The following is a 16,911-nucleotide window of genomic DNA, read 5'->3' as shown; positions in this document are numbered from 1 at the left end:
TTGAAAATTATTTTTCAGCTGTGCAGGGTTAGTGAAACACGGAGAAAACACGGACAGCAAAAAAAAACTGACACACAGACCCAACACGAATGAATCACTGACCATCTTCTCACGGATTGGAGAACGGACATGTGAATGAGGCTTAAGGAAGATGGAGATTGGGATCTATATAAAAAAAAAAAAAAAAAAAAAAAAAAGTATACAGTTGTGGCGTCCACTAAACAGTCTTCTGAGGTTCAGATTAGGGAAAATGGTCATAGGAGTCTTAAGAATAGGCAAATGGGGTGGAGAATGGGAAAATATAAGCCATCCCATCACATTAAAGAGAATTTGACTTAAATATAGGAAAAGAGAATAACTCCATAGAGCTACAGAGCCTTGAAAAAATATTCATACCCCATGAATTTTTCCACATGTATTTTATTTTTGTGATAGACCAACACAAAGTAGCAATTATGTGTGAAGTCAAAAGAAAATGATACATGGTTTAAAAAAAAAAAAACTGGAAAGTGCAGTGTGCATTTGTATTCTGGCCCCCTGTGCCAATACTTTATAGGACCACCTTTCGCTGCTATTACAGCTGCAAGTTTTTTGGGGCATGTCTCTACCAGATTTGCACATTTAGAGGCTGACATTTTGTCTATTTAATTTTTTTGCAAAATAGCTCAAGCTCAGTCAGATTAGATGGAGTGTCTGAAAAGCAATTTTAAAGTCTTGCCACTGATTCTCAATGGGATTTAGGTCTGGACTGTGACTGGGCCGTTCTACCATATGCCTTGATCTAAACCATTCCATTGTAGCTCTGGCAGTATGTTTAAGGTCGTTGTCCTGCTGGAAAATGACCCTCCGCCCCAGTCTCAAGTCTTTTGCAGCCTCTACCAGGTTTTCCTCCAGGGTTACCCTGTATTTAACTCCATCCATGTTCCCATCAACTCTGACCAGCATCCCTGTCCCTGCTGAAGAAAAGCCTCCTCACAGCATGATGCTGCCACCACCATGTTTCACGGTGGGGATGCTGTGTTCAGGGTGATGTGCAGTGTTTTGCGTTTAGGGCAAAAAGTTCAACTTTGGTCTCATCTGACTAGATCACCTTCTTCCACATGATTGCAGTGTTCCCTACATGGCTTGGGGCAAACTGCAAAAAGGACTTCTTATGGCTTGCTTTTCAAAAATGGCTTTCTTCTTGGCACTCTTCCATAAAGGTCAGATTTGTCTTGTGGACAGATTCTCCCACCTGAGCTGTGGATCTCTGCAGTTCCTCCAGAGTGACAATGGGCCTCTTAGTGCTCTCCTTGCCAGGGCTGTCACAGTTCAGGTTTGCAGTGCCATACTTCTTCTATTTTCAGATTATGGATTGAACAGTTCTCGTGAGTTGTTCACGGCTTGGGATATATATATATATATATATATATATATATATATATATATATATATATATATATATAGATAGATATATAGATATATATATATATATATATATATATATAATTTTTTAATAACCTAAACCTGCTTTACACTTCTTCCCAACTTTATCCCTGACCTGTCTGGTGTGTTCCTTGGTTTTCATGATGCTTTTTGATCACTAATATTCTCTAACAATCCTCTGAGGCCTTCACAGAACAGCTGTAATTATACTGAGAATAAATTACGACTATTAACTAATTAGGTGACTTCTGAAGGCAGTTGGTCACACTGGATTTTCATTTAGGGGTATCAGAGTACAGTGAGCTGAATACAAATGCACACCAAACTTTACAGATTTTTACTTACTAAAAATTTGGAAAACCTTGTGTTGGTCTATCACATAACATTGTAATAAAATACATTTAAGTTTGTGGGTGTAACAAAAAAAATGCTGAACAATTCAAGGGACATGAATACTTTTTCAATGCACTGTACATCCGATACTGGGAAACCTGGGGGAAAACTAATGTGGCCACCACTACAAACCTTATGAAGGCCACATTTAGTAGAGGTAGGCATACTGCAGATTTTCAGAGTGGAATCCACAATGAATTACGGTATAGTACAAAACTGCATAACATTTTGCTAGCAATACACCTATTATGTACATCGGTCAAAATTACAGATTTCAGCAGCCCCGGCCAACCATCTAATGTGAATGACAGTTGACAGCCTCCCGGTGGCAGATGTTGAGGTTGGATTTCAGCATGCCTGATCCTCCTGTTCTTAGAAGATAAGCAGCTTACTCCCGTTGGCTAAGCCAAACGTGCATGTGTACATAGGGGATTGGGATAGATGGCTGTTAGGCTGGTCTTATACATTAGATATTTGTAGAGTGTACAGTTCCAAACATTCATTTATTTGGTAAGTTGGTGACCACTTACCTAGTATCCCAAAACTGTACAGTTAATCTCTCTACTCATGGGACATTAGGAGTGAGGATACAGAGAACTAATACAACAACTGCAAATGTGTTGTATCTCTAGGGACAGTAGCCGACAACTACTGCAGATACTAAACTGGTTGTCACCCAACTACAAAGCTATATTAAATTCTTAGGGTTGTTTCACACGAGCGAGTCCATTGCGGGAATCATGCTCCATGTGTGTGAGTGATCCTCCGCTCTGGACTTGCAGGAGCGCACTGCATTATCACTATGTGCCTCTGCTTGACCTTATTTCTACAGAATCATACTGACAGCTTTAGGTCACTATGATTGTGTGGAAAAAAGGCCATGCAGAGACACATAGCATTATAAATCATGATAATGCCGTGCGCTCCTGCAAGTCCAAAGCAGAGGATCACACTCACACACGGAGCGTGATTCCCGCAATGGACTGGCTCGTGTGAAACAGCCCTTAAAAGGGTCATCCCATCAGGACAACCACTGACTATATCTCCTAACAAGTACATGGTTGCATGCGATTCCACATGTTTCCTGTAGATGACCTAAAACTTCCCCTGGCGATCACCTGATCGCCACAGTGGCTCCCATATCAAAAGGTGAAACAATCCCTTTAACACATTTCAAATTATGGGGGCAAAATACAGATCATATTTAGAAGTCTAACCCAGTCACTACATATACACGGCCCATACCGTCAAAAACATGGCCGATTCTTTCTAAAAACAGCACCCTACCTGTCCAAAGGTTGTGACTGGTACTGCAGCTCAGCTCCACTGAATTGAATGGGACTGGGCTGCAATACAACCTGTAATACAGGAATGGTGGTGTTTTTTTAGAAGAAAGCAAACAATGCTATTCGTATTGTTGGCAAAACTTCAGTTTTACTTTATATTCAATGCAAAGAAAAAAATTCCAGGCACCGGGCACAGACAGGCTTCATGTTCAGCACAAGCACACCCTGGTAAAATTACAGCCACTTGCTCCCTTCCCCGGCTGCTTATAATAAGATGCCTCCGGCTGCTGTTTGCTTTGAGTAATTGCCGAGGTTCTGGGTAATTGAAGTTGTAGAAGTGGCCATCTCATCTACACCGGTACGGCGCTCCCACATGGTGGACAGAGGCCTCCGCTCACACGGCACCCATTGAACCTGTCCAGACAAAGGATGGAAAGTGCGGATGTGTGACTTTTATAATTAAGACTCCTTTATGATGATGTCATGAGAAGAAACATCTCATTCTTCAGGAGGAGGAAAAGGGAAAGAAACGGAAGGAGTAGAATGGGCTGGGGAAATTTCAAAAATAAATTTGGATGATTCTAATAAATTATATTCTAGGAAGGGGTGTTACTAATATTGAAGCAGAAAACAAATTTAGGTCCAAACCATGAGCCAAAATCCCAAGAGCAAAGTGACAGAACTATGATTGGTGACTCCAGCTTAGCTGCATTGTCTGTTGGAGTCTGAGAATGTGAACACCATGTCTATACAGGACACTCATTTAAAAACAGACCAGACCATGTTTTTGGAATTGTCTTATGTTAAGATACTCACACAGACATCTGGACCCGAGCAGACACAGGGCAGCAGCGGACTCCATACAACTGTTCGGTACAGGCCTGGAGAGGTGTTGTGCCCTGAACACAAAGCCGGAAGGTGGGCAGTCTCTCTGTGACCGTCATACACGTGCTACAGTACTCTACCTCTTTCTATTGTATGTGCTAGGACACTCTTTTGGCACATGCTGGGTGCATATAGAGGGGACATCTTGGAGGTATACATAGGGAATAGTCTAGATGTATCTCTCAGTTATGTACAAAAATGAAATGTGAACACAGCCCAAACCTTGCCTGCTCTTCTTTCTCCTTGGTGGGTGGGAAGAAACTGGAGTACCCAGAGCAAACCCACGCCAACACGGGGAGAACATACAAACTCCATATGCAGATGTTGTCCTTGGCTGGATTTGAACGTGGGACCCCACGGCTGCAAGAGACCAGTGCTAACCATGGACAGGCCTCGCCTTTGTGAGACAACCCCTTTAACCGATTAAAGGATTTGTCCACAAACAGCTACAATGCTATAAAATAACAAAAGGAGTAATACACCCACCTTACCACTCTACTGACAACGCTTCCCGATTCCATGAACTCCAGTGTCGACTTGACATCTTCGCCGGAGCTGGGTGTACAAAATACCGATGGGGGACCTGGGTATAGTTTTTGTTATTTTATAGAATTACATGCTGTTCTTAAATAAATGTTATAGCACTAGAGAACCCCTTTAATTATTTAGAAAAATAGATAGATTTCTGCACATCACTGGTGATCAATTATTGGAACGCTCATCGCCGCTTTATGTTAACATGCAAAGATGGGACCAAAAAAAAACTCTGTACTTTATAGGGGGGCTCTCAATGACCGCCCATTACTGTATAAGTAATGCCAACTGGATGGGAACGATTTGATGCAGGCCTGACTCAGAGGTCTATAATTTGACCCTTTTCACACACAGATTTTAGCGATCCGATATTTTCAGTTAAACAATTGTGAATAATGGTTCCTATAAATCCAGCCTCAGAAATGGCTTTCTTTGCAGATATGCACCAAGTCTAATGAGCTCCCTCGTCAGTGTCCCGGTGTCTGACAAAGGCAGGAATCATGAGTAACCACAGACGTATGTGCTGGCTATTTAATGGATGCACTTTAATGTTGCTGTGTATACGGATATTTATCTCCTAAATGTTAGTCCTATTAATCACTTGGCGACGCGCAAGGCCGATAGATTTCTAAGTGTAAATGAGCTCTGCAGATTATTTAACCGTGTGCATCTTCTCTCTATATTAAAAGGCCAGGGACGCCAAGAAGACAAGCACCAGACCAAGCTAAACATTCGGAAAACAGGAGCAAATCCCTGCACCAATTAGGCAGAAATCTTTGTTTTAAGGATTCTGCCGAGTCAAGGTCCCACCCAGGATTTTACTATGGATGGCCTATCCTCAGAAGGAAAGCAGTAGCCAGCGCTGTCCACTAAAAAAAATGGATGGAGCTGTGTAGTTCCAGCTCCAGGGCTACTCCGAAATAGCTGATGGCGGGGATGCAGGTTGTCGAACCCCCACCAATCAGATAACTATAGACTATCCTGAGGCTTGGCCATCAACAGTAAAATACTGGACAGCCCTGTTAGTTAACGTTCATTAAGAAAAAAGACAATTTTATTTATTTATTTTTTAAACTAACTCCTCCATTGATCTGAACCTATTTTATATCATATTGCAATTACAACTGAGGCATATAAGGAACTCAGGTGGTCAGCAATGTCCCCCTCCTTACTGTCCTGTGCCTGTAAGAAGCAGGAGCCTCCCCCTGCAGCCCTCTTTGTAATTGGACACAATAATTGCTAAGCTAATCAGTGTGCCTGCTGGGATTTCATGCTGCCCAAACCATAGACGCCATGAATCTTCTGACTGGCTAATGCTAAAGGGGGGGTGCACGAACGGGCGGGGGTTTTTGGCTACGCCCCCACCCCCCCAATTTGTCCAGACCTGTATAAGGCTACTTTCACACTTGCGTTTGGGGTTCCGCCTGTGAGATCCGTTTGAAGGCACTCACAAGCGGCCCCGAACGGATCCGTACATCCCCAATGCATTCTGAATGGATGCTGATCCATTAAGAATGCATCAGTTTGGCTCCGTTCCGCTCTGGAGACGGACACCCAAACGCAGCTTGCAGCGCTTTGGTGTCCGCCTGGCCGTGCTGAGCCAAACGGATCCGTCCTGACTTACAATGCAAGTCAATGGGGACGGATCCGTTTGACGTTGACACAATATGGTGCAATTGCAAACAGATCCGTCCCCTATTGACTTTCAATGTAAAGTCAGGAGTCCCTATTAATATACCGTCGGATCGGAGTTTTCACCATGGAAACGCCTCTATGTTAAAATATACCATCGGATTTGAGTTAGATCGTGAAAACTCAGATCCGACAGTATATTCTAACACAGAGGCGTTCCTATAGTGATGGGGACACTTCAAGTTAGAATATACTAAGTACTGTGTACATGACTGCCCCCAGCTGCCTGGCACCACCCGATCTCTTACAGGGGGCTGTGATCCGCACAATTAACACCAGTATTAGCATTGGTGGCCAGTGCGGCTCCCCCCTCCCTCCCCAGTATTAGAATTGGCGGCAGTGGCCACAGGCTAACAATCGGAGAAGACTTAGACATGATAATGGACTCCTGTTGGCCAAGGGCAGAGGTGGCACTGTGTATTATTTCTCCGCCAGTAAAATGTAATCAAGAGAAACAATGTAATGTGTAACCCCAATGGAATATGCATGAATGCAAACAAAAAAAAGTAAACATGTGCAGGAGAGATGTCGCAGCGCAGAATCTGTGCTACAAGGAGGAGAGCAGTATGCCGGGAGACGAAAAGTGCAGACATAGCACAGGCTTTATAGGAGCGCGAGCTGGCGGCGGCAGAAGCGACGTTTGGAGCTTGGGCACGGTAAACCTTCAGCTTTAACCTGACAGCATGTGAAATGTGGAATAATCTGCAGCTAATTCACAGGCAGTCAGTGCGTTTCTGCTTCACTGCTGCCCTGTCATGACTCTCCAGCAGCAGCTGCCTCCGTCCCGCCGTGAATGCTCTGCTATTCCAACTGGGGATAAGAAGCTTATTTTAGGAGGCCCCAGGAGACTCGTTTTCTTGCTCACCGACAGCAATGAAATGGTAATTTTTAATAGAGGCCTGCAAGACTAAGGACAAGTAAATATATGTATTTCACCCTTTCAGTCAGCAGTAAAGGGTCTTTATACGCTCAAGAGCCCACGAGAGACGTCTGTGCGGGAAGACAATGACCGCCTTAACCACTTAGCTGCTGGTGGCTCAACGTTCCCGATAAGATGATGCCACCACCGAGACTTAAGGTGGAGAGGGAGGGTTTTGCTGGTGCACTGCTTGGCTTACATCCATCAAATAATTCAACTTTTCATTTAATTTTCAAAAAGATAAAACTATTTTCGGTCTCCTCTGATTTTTTCCCCCAGAAGAATATCTCTTGACCACTCTCCCGTACTACTAGAACTAGAGATGGACAGCAGTCTCCTGGTGGCCTCCCTCACTGGTCCCACAAAGCAGGGTCACTAAATTTTGAGGCTTACTCCAGGAACATTTACAGCTAAAATTAATATTTTCCATTCTTTTGATAAATAACTCAACCACTCCCTAACAGATATTAGACAGCTGCTCTTTTCCATGATTACGACCACCCTGCAATCCAGCAGCTGTGGTCGTGCTTGCACACAATAGAAAAAGCACTAGCCTATGTAAGCGCCTGGTCCTGGCTACCAGAGAGCACTTTTCTACAGTGTGCAAACACAACCACCGCTGATGGACTGCAGGGTGGTCGTAACCATGGAAACTAGCAGTGTATAATGTAATGGAAAAAATCATGAATCCAGCAAAGGAGACAATATGGACAATCACAATACATTAGTAGGTGCCTTATATTAACTTTATCTACATGATAAATGCAATTTGTTGAAGTGACACAACCCCTTTATGCCTTGAAGGGAAAAATAAAAGTGCAATTAATACAGCCCCTGAGGCACAGATATGAATGGTGTCAGAACGTGAGAAAAGCATTTGAAACTGTCTGAAGCCAGAAACGTAGCAATGGTGGAACCGAGGAGAGGCAAGTATACTATAAAAGAACGGTTACCTGTATCGGGAGCCATTCATTAAGTTGACTGCTCCAGGTAAAGGTGTGGACATGACCACCGTCTCTCTGCTCCGACTTTCAGGATTTGGCAGAGTTCTGGATTAAAAAAACAAAATAATAAAACCATAAAGAAAGTTTACATTTATAGCAAGCATCAATAATTGCATTCCCAGAAGCATAAGGAACGCAGCAGGCAAAACTCAGATTTCTTGTGCTCCTCAGACTTCTTCTGAACTCCACTCAAGAGATCTACTAACATCTCCAGTCTTCTGATCCCTTTTCCCATGAGGAAATGGAAAAAAGAGCTGAATAACAACTTAAATTTTGTACAAGAGGGCATATATTTTGGGTATAACTCAAAGATTAAGGGGACATTGAACAATCAGTCCGGAATAGTTGGAAATCTCCACCATAATACACTCATGAGCAGGTGTCCTGCTGCTGGGGCCTCGGTTGTGATCTGCTGGGAGAACCCTCAGTAATTGTACAATACCAAGCATTACTGAGCTGTCCATGTAATCCACAGCAAAAGATGCTCAGGGTCGCCAATCACTACCCCAGCTAATTGACATACGGACTGAGGACCTCTCTGCGATTTGGAACAATACCAAGTCTCACTGAGGACACTGCAACTGAGATAAACTTGAAGACGGCATGATGTCATCAGAATTGCTAGGAGAACAGCCTCAAACCTTGGGCCTGTCATGTTAGGCTATCAGCCTTCAAATTAGCAAATCTTAAAAATAAAATATATAAAGCTTGCAAATTTAATTTCAACATACAATAACTTTTTAATCTAGGTGAGCATACTGTATACTGATGGACAGATCTGACAACTATGGCTAGTTTAGGTGCAGATTATATTATTGTATATAGGAGGCAGTATTATAGTAGTTCTATTCTTGTACATAGGAGCAGTATTATAGTAGTTATATTCCTGTACATAGGAGGCAGTATTATAGCTAGTTATATTCTTGTACATAGGAGCAGTATTATACTAGTTATATTCTTGTACATAGGAGCAGTATTATAGTAGTTCTATTATTGAATATAGGAGGCAGTATTCTAGTATTTTTATTCTTGTACATAGGAATAGTATTATACTAGTTATATTCTTGTACATAGGAGGCAGTATTATAGTAGTTATATTCTTGTACATAGGAGCAGTATTATAGTAGTTCTATTCTTGTACATAGGAGCAGTATTATAGTATTTATATTCTTGTACATAGGAATAGTATTATACTAGTTATATTCTTGTACATAGGAGCAGTATTATACTAGTTATATTCTTGTACATAGGAGGCAGTATTATAGCAGTTATATTCTTGTACATAGGAGGCAGTATTATAGTAGTTATATTCTTGTACATAGGGGCAGTATTATAGCAGTAAGAGGACTGAAACATTGCTACTTCTGGGAGCACTGCAGTATTTTTTATATTTTTTTTATAGCTTGTGGATGTTGCTCATGTGCTATATATATATATATATATATATATATATATATATATATATATATATATATACCGTATATATTTATTTATTTTTATTTTATTTTTCATACACAATTTACTAAAAACCATCTCAAATGTATTATATATATATACTTCTCTACTGTATGAGCTGCTCTTTTTATTGAAGGCATATAGATCTGACAAGGTTTAATTGGAGAAGGCCTCACCAAAATAAGCTTAGGCAACTTAAGCTTTCCTATGACTTTTTATAGTATAGCCCTTACAGAACATTTTGTACAGGTCCAGCAAACAAAACTCCTGTCCATCATTTCTTTTAAGACTCTCTGGTTCACCAATCCCCAAGACAGTCCAAGGCACAGAAGTGGCACAGACACGCTGCACATTTCACTGAGAACCTTTAAATGGAACGAGGTGATGCACCGAAGACCTGGTAATGCAGCCGTAACGATTATGACAACGAGTCGGTGAAGGGAACGCATGAAATGACAGCAGATGGAGTGGACATCTGAGCAGACAAAACTTTGCTTTAACTTTTTATCTTGATCTTTACTGCTGATGCAGAATATATAAAGGCGACCTCACCCAAAATGCAATGTCGTTCTATCACTATGAAGCCTGTTCACATTTTACAGATCATATATAGAATAATCTGCATAAAAAGGTTGAGTTGCTTTCTAATAGATTAAAGGGGTTGTTTGACACTTTGACACTCACGGCCTATCCTCATGATAGGTCATTAACCCTTTCACGACCGCAATCTGTATATATACGTGATAGCTGCACATACCCCGTGCAGCTACCACGTATATAAACGTTCTGGCAGCTCTTTAATCCAAGCGCTGCAAAGCGCTTGGATTAAAGCTTCTGCCCCTGCCCTGTATGCTGTCACGGACAGCATACAGTGCAGTAATGCCGGCAAGGGACCAATCAGAGTGGCCCCTTGCCGGCATTCGATCCGATTGGTTAGTCTGTGCAGACTAACCAATCGGATCGCGGCAGTGTTAAAATGCCGGTTTCATGCTCTGATCTGCGCTCTGCAGATCAGAGCATGAAATCAGGTAATGTGACCTCGGGTAATAAACCCCCCTCCCGCCGATCTGTGCCCCCGATCTGTGGCTGTGCCCCCCCTTGTGCCGCCTGCAGCTCATTCTCCTACTAGCTGCCGTGATTTGGTCCGCCCCCTCCCCGCCCCATGCAGTCATTTAGTAGTCTCGGCGACCCCCCCCCCCCACCCATGCAGTCATTTTGTAGCCTCCCCGATCCCCCCCACCCCACCTTTCCAGCGCTGCCCCCCCCCCGATCTCCCTGCTGTGTGCGATGGCGGCGGTTCCATTACTGAGCCGCCGCCATCAGCAGAGAGTGTCAGCTTTATGCTGACACTCTCCTGTAACCCCATAGATGCCGCGGTTGCGGCATCCATGAGGTTAACAGAGGGAGCTCCCTCTCTCCACCATCGGGGCTGCAGCGCTGTGATTGCAGCACCCGATGGTTGCCATGGCAACCGGACGCTTTGCAAAAGCGTCCTGTTGCCATGGAAAGGTGTCCAGTGCTGCCACCTACAGGACATCTGTAAGTATTATACTTTGTAATGCAAGAGCATTGCAAAGTATAGTACAACTATCAGCCCCACTGGATCTTGAAGATCCAAGAGGGAACTGATAAAAAAAAGTGAAAATAATAAAAGTAAAAATAAATAAATAAAAATGTAAATTGAAAAAAAGAAATTGCCTTTTCCTTTAAAAAAAATGAAAAAATAAAATAAAATACACATATTAGGTGTCAGCGCGTCCGTAACGACCGCCTCTATAAATATATCACATGATAGACCCCGTCCGATAAACACCATAAAAATAAAATTAAAAAAACAGTGCCAAAAAAGCTATTTTTTTCACCTTACATCACAAAAAGTGCAACAGCGAGCGATCAAAAAGGCTTATGACCCCCAAAATAGTACCAATCAAACCATCACCTTGTCCCGCAAAAAATGATACCCTATTTAAGACAATCGCCCAAAAAATTAAAAAGTTTTGGCTCTCAGACTATAGAGACACTAAAACATCATTTTTTTGGTTTCAGAAATGCTATTATTGTGTAAAACTTAAATAAATAAGAAAAAGTATACATATTAGGTATTGCCACGTCCGTAACGATCTTCTCTATAAAACAATCACATGACCTAACTCCTCAGATGAACGCTGTAAAAATAAATAAATGAAAACTGTTCCAAAACAGACAATTTTTGGGTCACCTTGCCCCATAAAGTGTAATAATGAATGATCAAAGAATCCTATGTACCCAAAATTGGTACCAATAAAAACCTCAACTCTTTCTGCAAAAAACGAGCCCCTGCACAAGACGATCGGCAGAAAAATAAAAAACATGGCGTTCAGAAAACCAATCCAGCACAATCTGCCTTCCAAAAACCGTATGGCATTCCTTTCCTTCTGCGCCCTGCCGTGTGCCCGTACAGCAGTTTACCACCACATGTGGGGTGTTTCTGTAAACCGCGGAATCAGGGTAATAAATATTGAGTTTTCTTTGGCTGTTAACTCTCAATGTGTTAAAGAAAAAAAAATTATAAAATGGAAAATCTGCCCAAAAAGTGAAAATTAGAAATTTTATCTCCATTTTCCTTTAATTCTTGTGGAACGCCTAAAGGGTTAACAAAGTTTGTAAAATCAGTTTTGAGTAACTTGAGGGGTGTAGTTTCTACAATGGGGTCATTTATGGGGGTTTCCACTATGTAGGCCCCACAAAGTGACTTCAGATCTGAACTGGTTCTTAAAAAGTGCGTTTTGGAAATTTTCTTAAAAATTGCAAGAATTGCTTCTAAACTTCTAAGCCTTCTAACGTCCTAAAAAAATAAAATTACATTTCCAAAATGATGCCAGCATAAAGTAGACATATGGGGAATGTTAAGTAATAAATATTTTATTAGGTATCACTTTCTGTTTTGGAAGCAGAGAAATTGAAATTTGGAAAATTGTGAATTTTTCAAAATTTTTGGTACATTTTGGATTTTTTCATAAATAAAGGTGAAATATATTGACTCAAATATATGACTATCATGAAGTACAATGTGTCACGAGAAAACAATCTCAGAATGGCGTGGATAAGTAAAAGTGTTCCAAAGCTATTACCACATAAAGTGACGCATGTCAGATTTGTAAATTTTGACCTGGACACTGGAGCATCAATGACCCTTGGTCATGAAAGGGTTAATATCTAATCGTTGGTGGTCTGTCTCCTGGGATGACCAGCTCTCTGGAGAGGTCATGGCTCCTCACAGCTTACCGAGCACATTGTATAGTGGCTGTCCTTGGTAATGTAATTCAGGGCCATTCGATTCAATGGGACGGAGCTGCACTTGGACCATATGACTGATGTAGGCGATGTCACTGGCCTAGAAAGAGGCCGCAGACCTCACTGTTATATTATACTCCAGAGCTGCACTCAATATTCTGCTGGTGTTATATTACTTATCCTGTACTGATCCTGAGTTACAACCTGTATTATAATCCATATGGATATCAGAGACTGTCACCTTAATGAGGGCTGGAAGGCTATAAGGAGTCTACAAGGTGCTGCCATACAGTTACGTGTAGTGCATCTTGCGGGATAACAGCTGTAATGTTAGATCACACCTTCTAAGCGCTCCCCAATTCTAAAGAATTGATCCGCACTCCCAGCACCCCTGACTAACAGCCGATTTTGCCCAGGGAAGTCATGGCCAGTCTGTCATTTCCTTGTGTCCGGCCTGGCTTATCCCTTGCAGAGACGGCTTCTCATCCCGGAGTCCACGAGGTAGTGTTTAGCTCACATACTGTAACTCAAACACTGAAATTTGTCTGGGTGACTAGGTCCTTACATGTTCTCTATCTTTGAATGCACACAAGAATATTTCCATTCACCAAAAGCAAGCAGAGAGTTTGAAAATGACGAGGAACTAAAACATAAAGGGGGAGATTTCTCAAAAGTAGCATTTCATTTTGGCACATCTTGGCAGGTCCATGGGCCAGAACCTGAATCCTTTGCCAGGAAGCTGGCGTAGATTTTGTGTTACTTTGGCCAGAAAGCTGCTGCAAGTAATCTTAAATGTGTGGAGCCTGCGGGCCCAGCACCCTTCTGGCCACTTTTTACAAAAGGGGCAAGCATGGCGTAAAAGAGCAAAAGTCACAAATTTCTGCACAAGCCCCACTATTTTGGCAGAGGGGGGTTGATAAATCTCCCCCGAACTGTATTTGAAATCTGCAGAACTTTTCAATTTTCAGTGAATAAAAGGGAAACTGACAAGGAAATTTACTGTTTTAGTCCATACGCAAATGAGCAGTTAAGTGCACTGAGAGTGGAGTGCTCTTATTTCCTCTGCCAGCCCCTCCCTGTCTTTCATGGACAGAGGCAGGTGAGAGGACTATGCAAGAGCCTGGCCCTGTCAATCAAAGGAAGGAATGGGCTTGCAAAGGAAGCAGGAGGTGCAAGGGTACTGCCCTCGGTGCACATAACTACTAATTTGCATATGGATTTAAAATACTTGTTCTCCAGAATGAAGCAATGGATCGCTACGTGAAAGCTATCATTACATTCAGCTGAGCGAATGCTACAAGGCACCGTGCCTAGTTTTTCAGTGAATTTTCTGGTGACAGATTCCCTTAAAGATGGTATAAGACGACCTGTAGACCACTTACAGGCTGCCATGTCCACCCTGTGGTACAAGTATTACATATGCTGTCATGGCAGCTCTGCAATTACCATATCTTTCGCTTTATAAGATGTGCTTTCTTTCCCAAAAAGTGGGGGACAAAATGGCAGCGTGTCTTATAAAGTGAATACTAATGTGCACTTTCATTATGGAAGCCCTCATTTGTATGCAGGAGTTGCGGGGAGTGGTGAATGTAGCGCTGCTGGCGCTGGCTATACTCACAGCTTCCTGGTCTTCTTCTGGGCCCCGTGCTGTGTACTGACTGCGTATAGAGTCAGGATGTAGCGCACATAGGCATGCACTATGACCTGACGCTGTGCGCCGTAAGGTCACGGTGTACCGCTGGGCCGTCAGAAGACCAGGGAGCGGTGAGTGCAGGAAGAGTGTGCTTGCTACCCCAGAAGAGGCAAGTTCATATATTTATTTTATGTCTTATCTGAGGTTTGATACAGTCTGAAGTCTGATAAAGTTTGGGAGTCTCATAAGAGATCTGATAAAAAAAAAAAAAAATTCCCCGATTTTCCTCCTCTAAAACCTAAGGTGCGTCTTATAAAGCGAAAAATACTGTATACTGGTATATGCTGTACTTAATCTATGCACTTTTTAGTACACAGTAGCAGTATCTGACTCCATAGAGTAGTGTAGGGATACACAGTGGGTATGGATGGGAGTCAAAAGGGAAAGCTAACCACCAGGTAAGAGGCTCCAATAAAGTGGTACTGCTAACAAACTGGTAAACGGTCCAATACCAGTGCTAGAGATAGCCAGGGCGAAAACCAGCCTGTGACCAGAAAGTCCTAACCTTTCTTGACCATATATATCCCCAGCACCCCATTCCATGTTATCACTAGATCACAGGTAAGTCCTAACCTTTCTTGACCATATATATCCCCAGCATCCCATTCCATGTTATCACTAGATCACAGGTAAGTCCTAACCTTTCATGACCATATACAACCCCAGCATCCCAGTCCTTGCTATCACTAGATCACAGGTAAGTCCTAATCTTTCTTGACCATATACAACCCCAGAATCCCAGTGCTTGACCATATACAAGCCCAGCATCCCATTCCATGTTATCACTAGATCACAGGTAAGTCCTCACCTGGTGGCATCCAGCCGAGCTTTGTGTAATTGTTGCTGCTTCTCCAGCAGTTTGATCTCCTGCTGTGCCAAAAGCTCCTGCAGCCGCTCCTTCTCGATCTCCACCTCCAGCTTCTGCAGCAACAGCTCCTGCTTTCGCTGTTCTGAAATGCCTTTGGCTGAATCCTTTACTTTTGCTCGCTCACCATCGTTTATGCCAGACATGGTGGAGCATCTGGAGACTGAGCAGTTTTCTGGAGGTCGTACTACTGACAAATCAGCGGGGATTCTTTCTATGGTATCATGTACGGTGGTGTGTAAGCAGCAATGGGATACCGGTTGCTTTAAGGCACTGCCGCAGTAATGGCTGCAAGAGTAGTCTGTGCAATGCATGTCAGGTAGCCGTGCACCAGAGCATTTATTCTGAAGATGGTTTTCGGAAGAGCATCTATTGGGGAGGCACTGATAACCGTTTCTGGGTGCGGGGTCACTTCTGCACAATGGCTTGTTATCATGTACAATGGGGTGTAAGCCGCCACTTTCACTACTGGGTTTGTGGTTGTGGTGGCCGAGATAGGAACCGTTGAGCTCACTTGCTGTGGGTCTTTGGGTTTTAGGGACCTTTATAAGGGAATAAAAAGAAATTAAGTCACCCATTAGGATTATATTATAATAACATCAGCAGGAGATGCTCTGGTCATTGCATATACTGTACTACAGGACCAACAACTCTCCCGCCAGAACATGGGTTTATCCCACAAAAACCATTACTATACAATCAACTGGGCATTACTGCAATATACATGCGATAAAAAATTGACGTTTCTTTTTTATGTACATTGCTTTCCTCTTTGGAAGTTTCCCTTGCAGTTTTTCTGTGGCAAACATTCTGGTCCACCTTCTCCTGCATTCAGTGGTGGACTGACATGCTCAGTAGCTTTCCCACTCACTCCTCTGAGTGCTGGCATGGAGATCTCCTAGTGAAGTGGCCCAGACACCTTTCATTAATTCATCCCTGCTACTAAATTCATAGAAATGTATAGCTATATCTCTCTCTAGACGATGGAGAAGGACATGGGGAGGGCATTACATACCATAGTGGGGCTGGCCGATTATGGCAAAAATTAAAATAGTGATTATTTGAACATGTAGCCTCAATCTTCAATTATTGAACGATTAAATGGCGGTGTAGAGGTGTAGCTTGGGGGTGACTCGGGGAATGGCTTAGCATGGGGTGTTAGACAACACCAATGGTTTGATCATTATATATATATTATTTATTTATTTTTTATTTATACACACACACACCCCCCGTATTTTTCGCCCCATAAGATGCTTTTTCCCCCCTCAAAAGTGTTTGGAAGTGCTCATTAGTACTGGAGGACTGGGAAGCGGTGAAGGCTCTGCACTCGCTGCTTCTTGGTCCTCCAGGCTGCGCACAGCATGAGGGCGCTCTGTAACCTCACACTGTGCGCGCCGGGTCACAGCACAGCAGACAGAGGAGGAGGAAGACAGAGCACGCTGGAAGTGAGTATCGGTGGCGTCTAGAAGCAGGAGAGGTAAGTA

General features: G+C 42.8%; 1 protein-coding gene across 1 annotated transcript in view; it reads right to left on the bottom strand.

Annotated features, from left to right (window-relative positions):
• The window catches only part of KIAA1328 (KIAA1328 ortholog), a 167,646-nt gene that overhangs the window by 41,089 nt on the left and 109,646 nt on the right, over positions 1-16,911 (bottom strand). The window contains exons 7-8 of the mRNA XM_044292623.1: positions 15,368-15,966; positions 8,088-8,183 (exon numbers count right to left, since the gene is read on the bottom strand). Of these exons, the coding sequence (XP_044148558.1) occupies positions 8,088-8,183; positions 15,368-15,966 (695 nt within the window). The remainder of the gene's footprint in view (positions 1-8,087; positions 8,184-15,367; positions 15,967-16,911) is intronic.

Source organism: Bufo gargarizans, chromosome 1 (assembly GCF_014858855.1).
Source record: "Bufo gargarizans isolate SCDJY-AF-19 chromosome 1, ASM1485885v1, whole genome shotgun sequence".
Classification (NCBI taxonomy): domain Eukaryota; kingdom Metazoa; phylum Chordata; class Amphibia; order Anura; family Bufonidae; genus Bufo; species Bufo gargarizans.
Note: the sequence above shows the minus strand (reverse complement) of the source record. Positions and strands in the feature narration are given on the sequence as shown.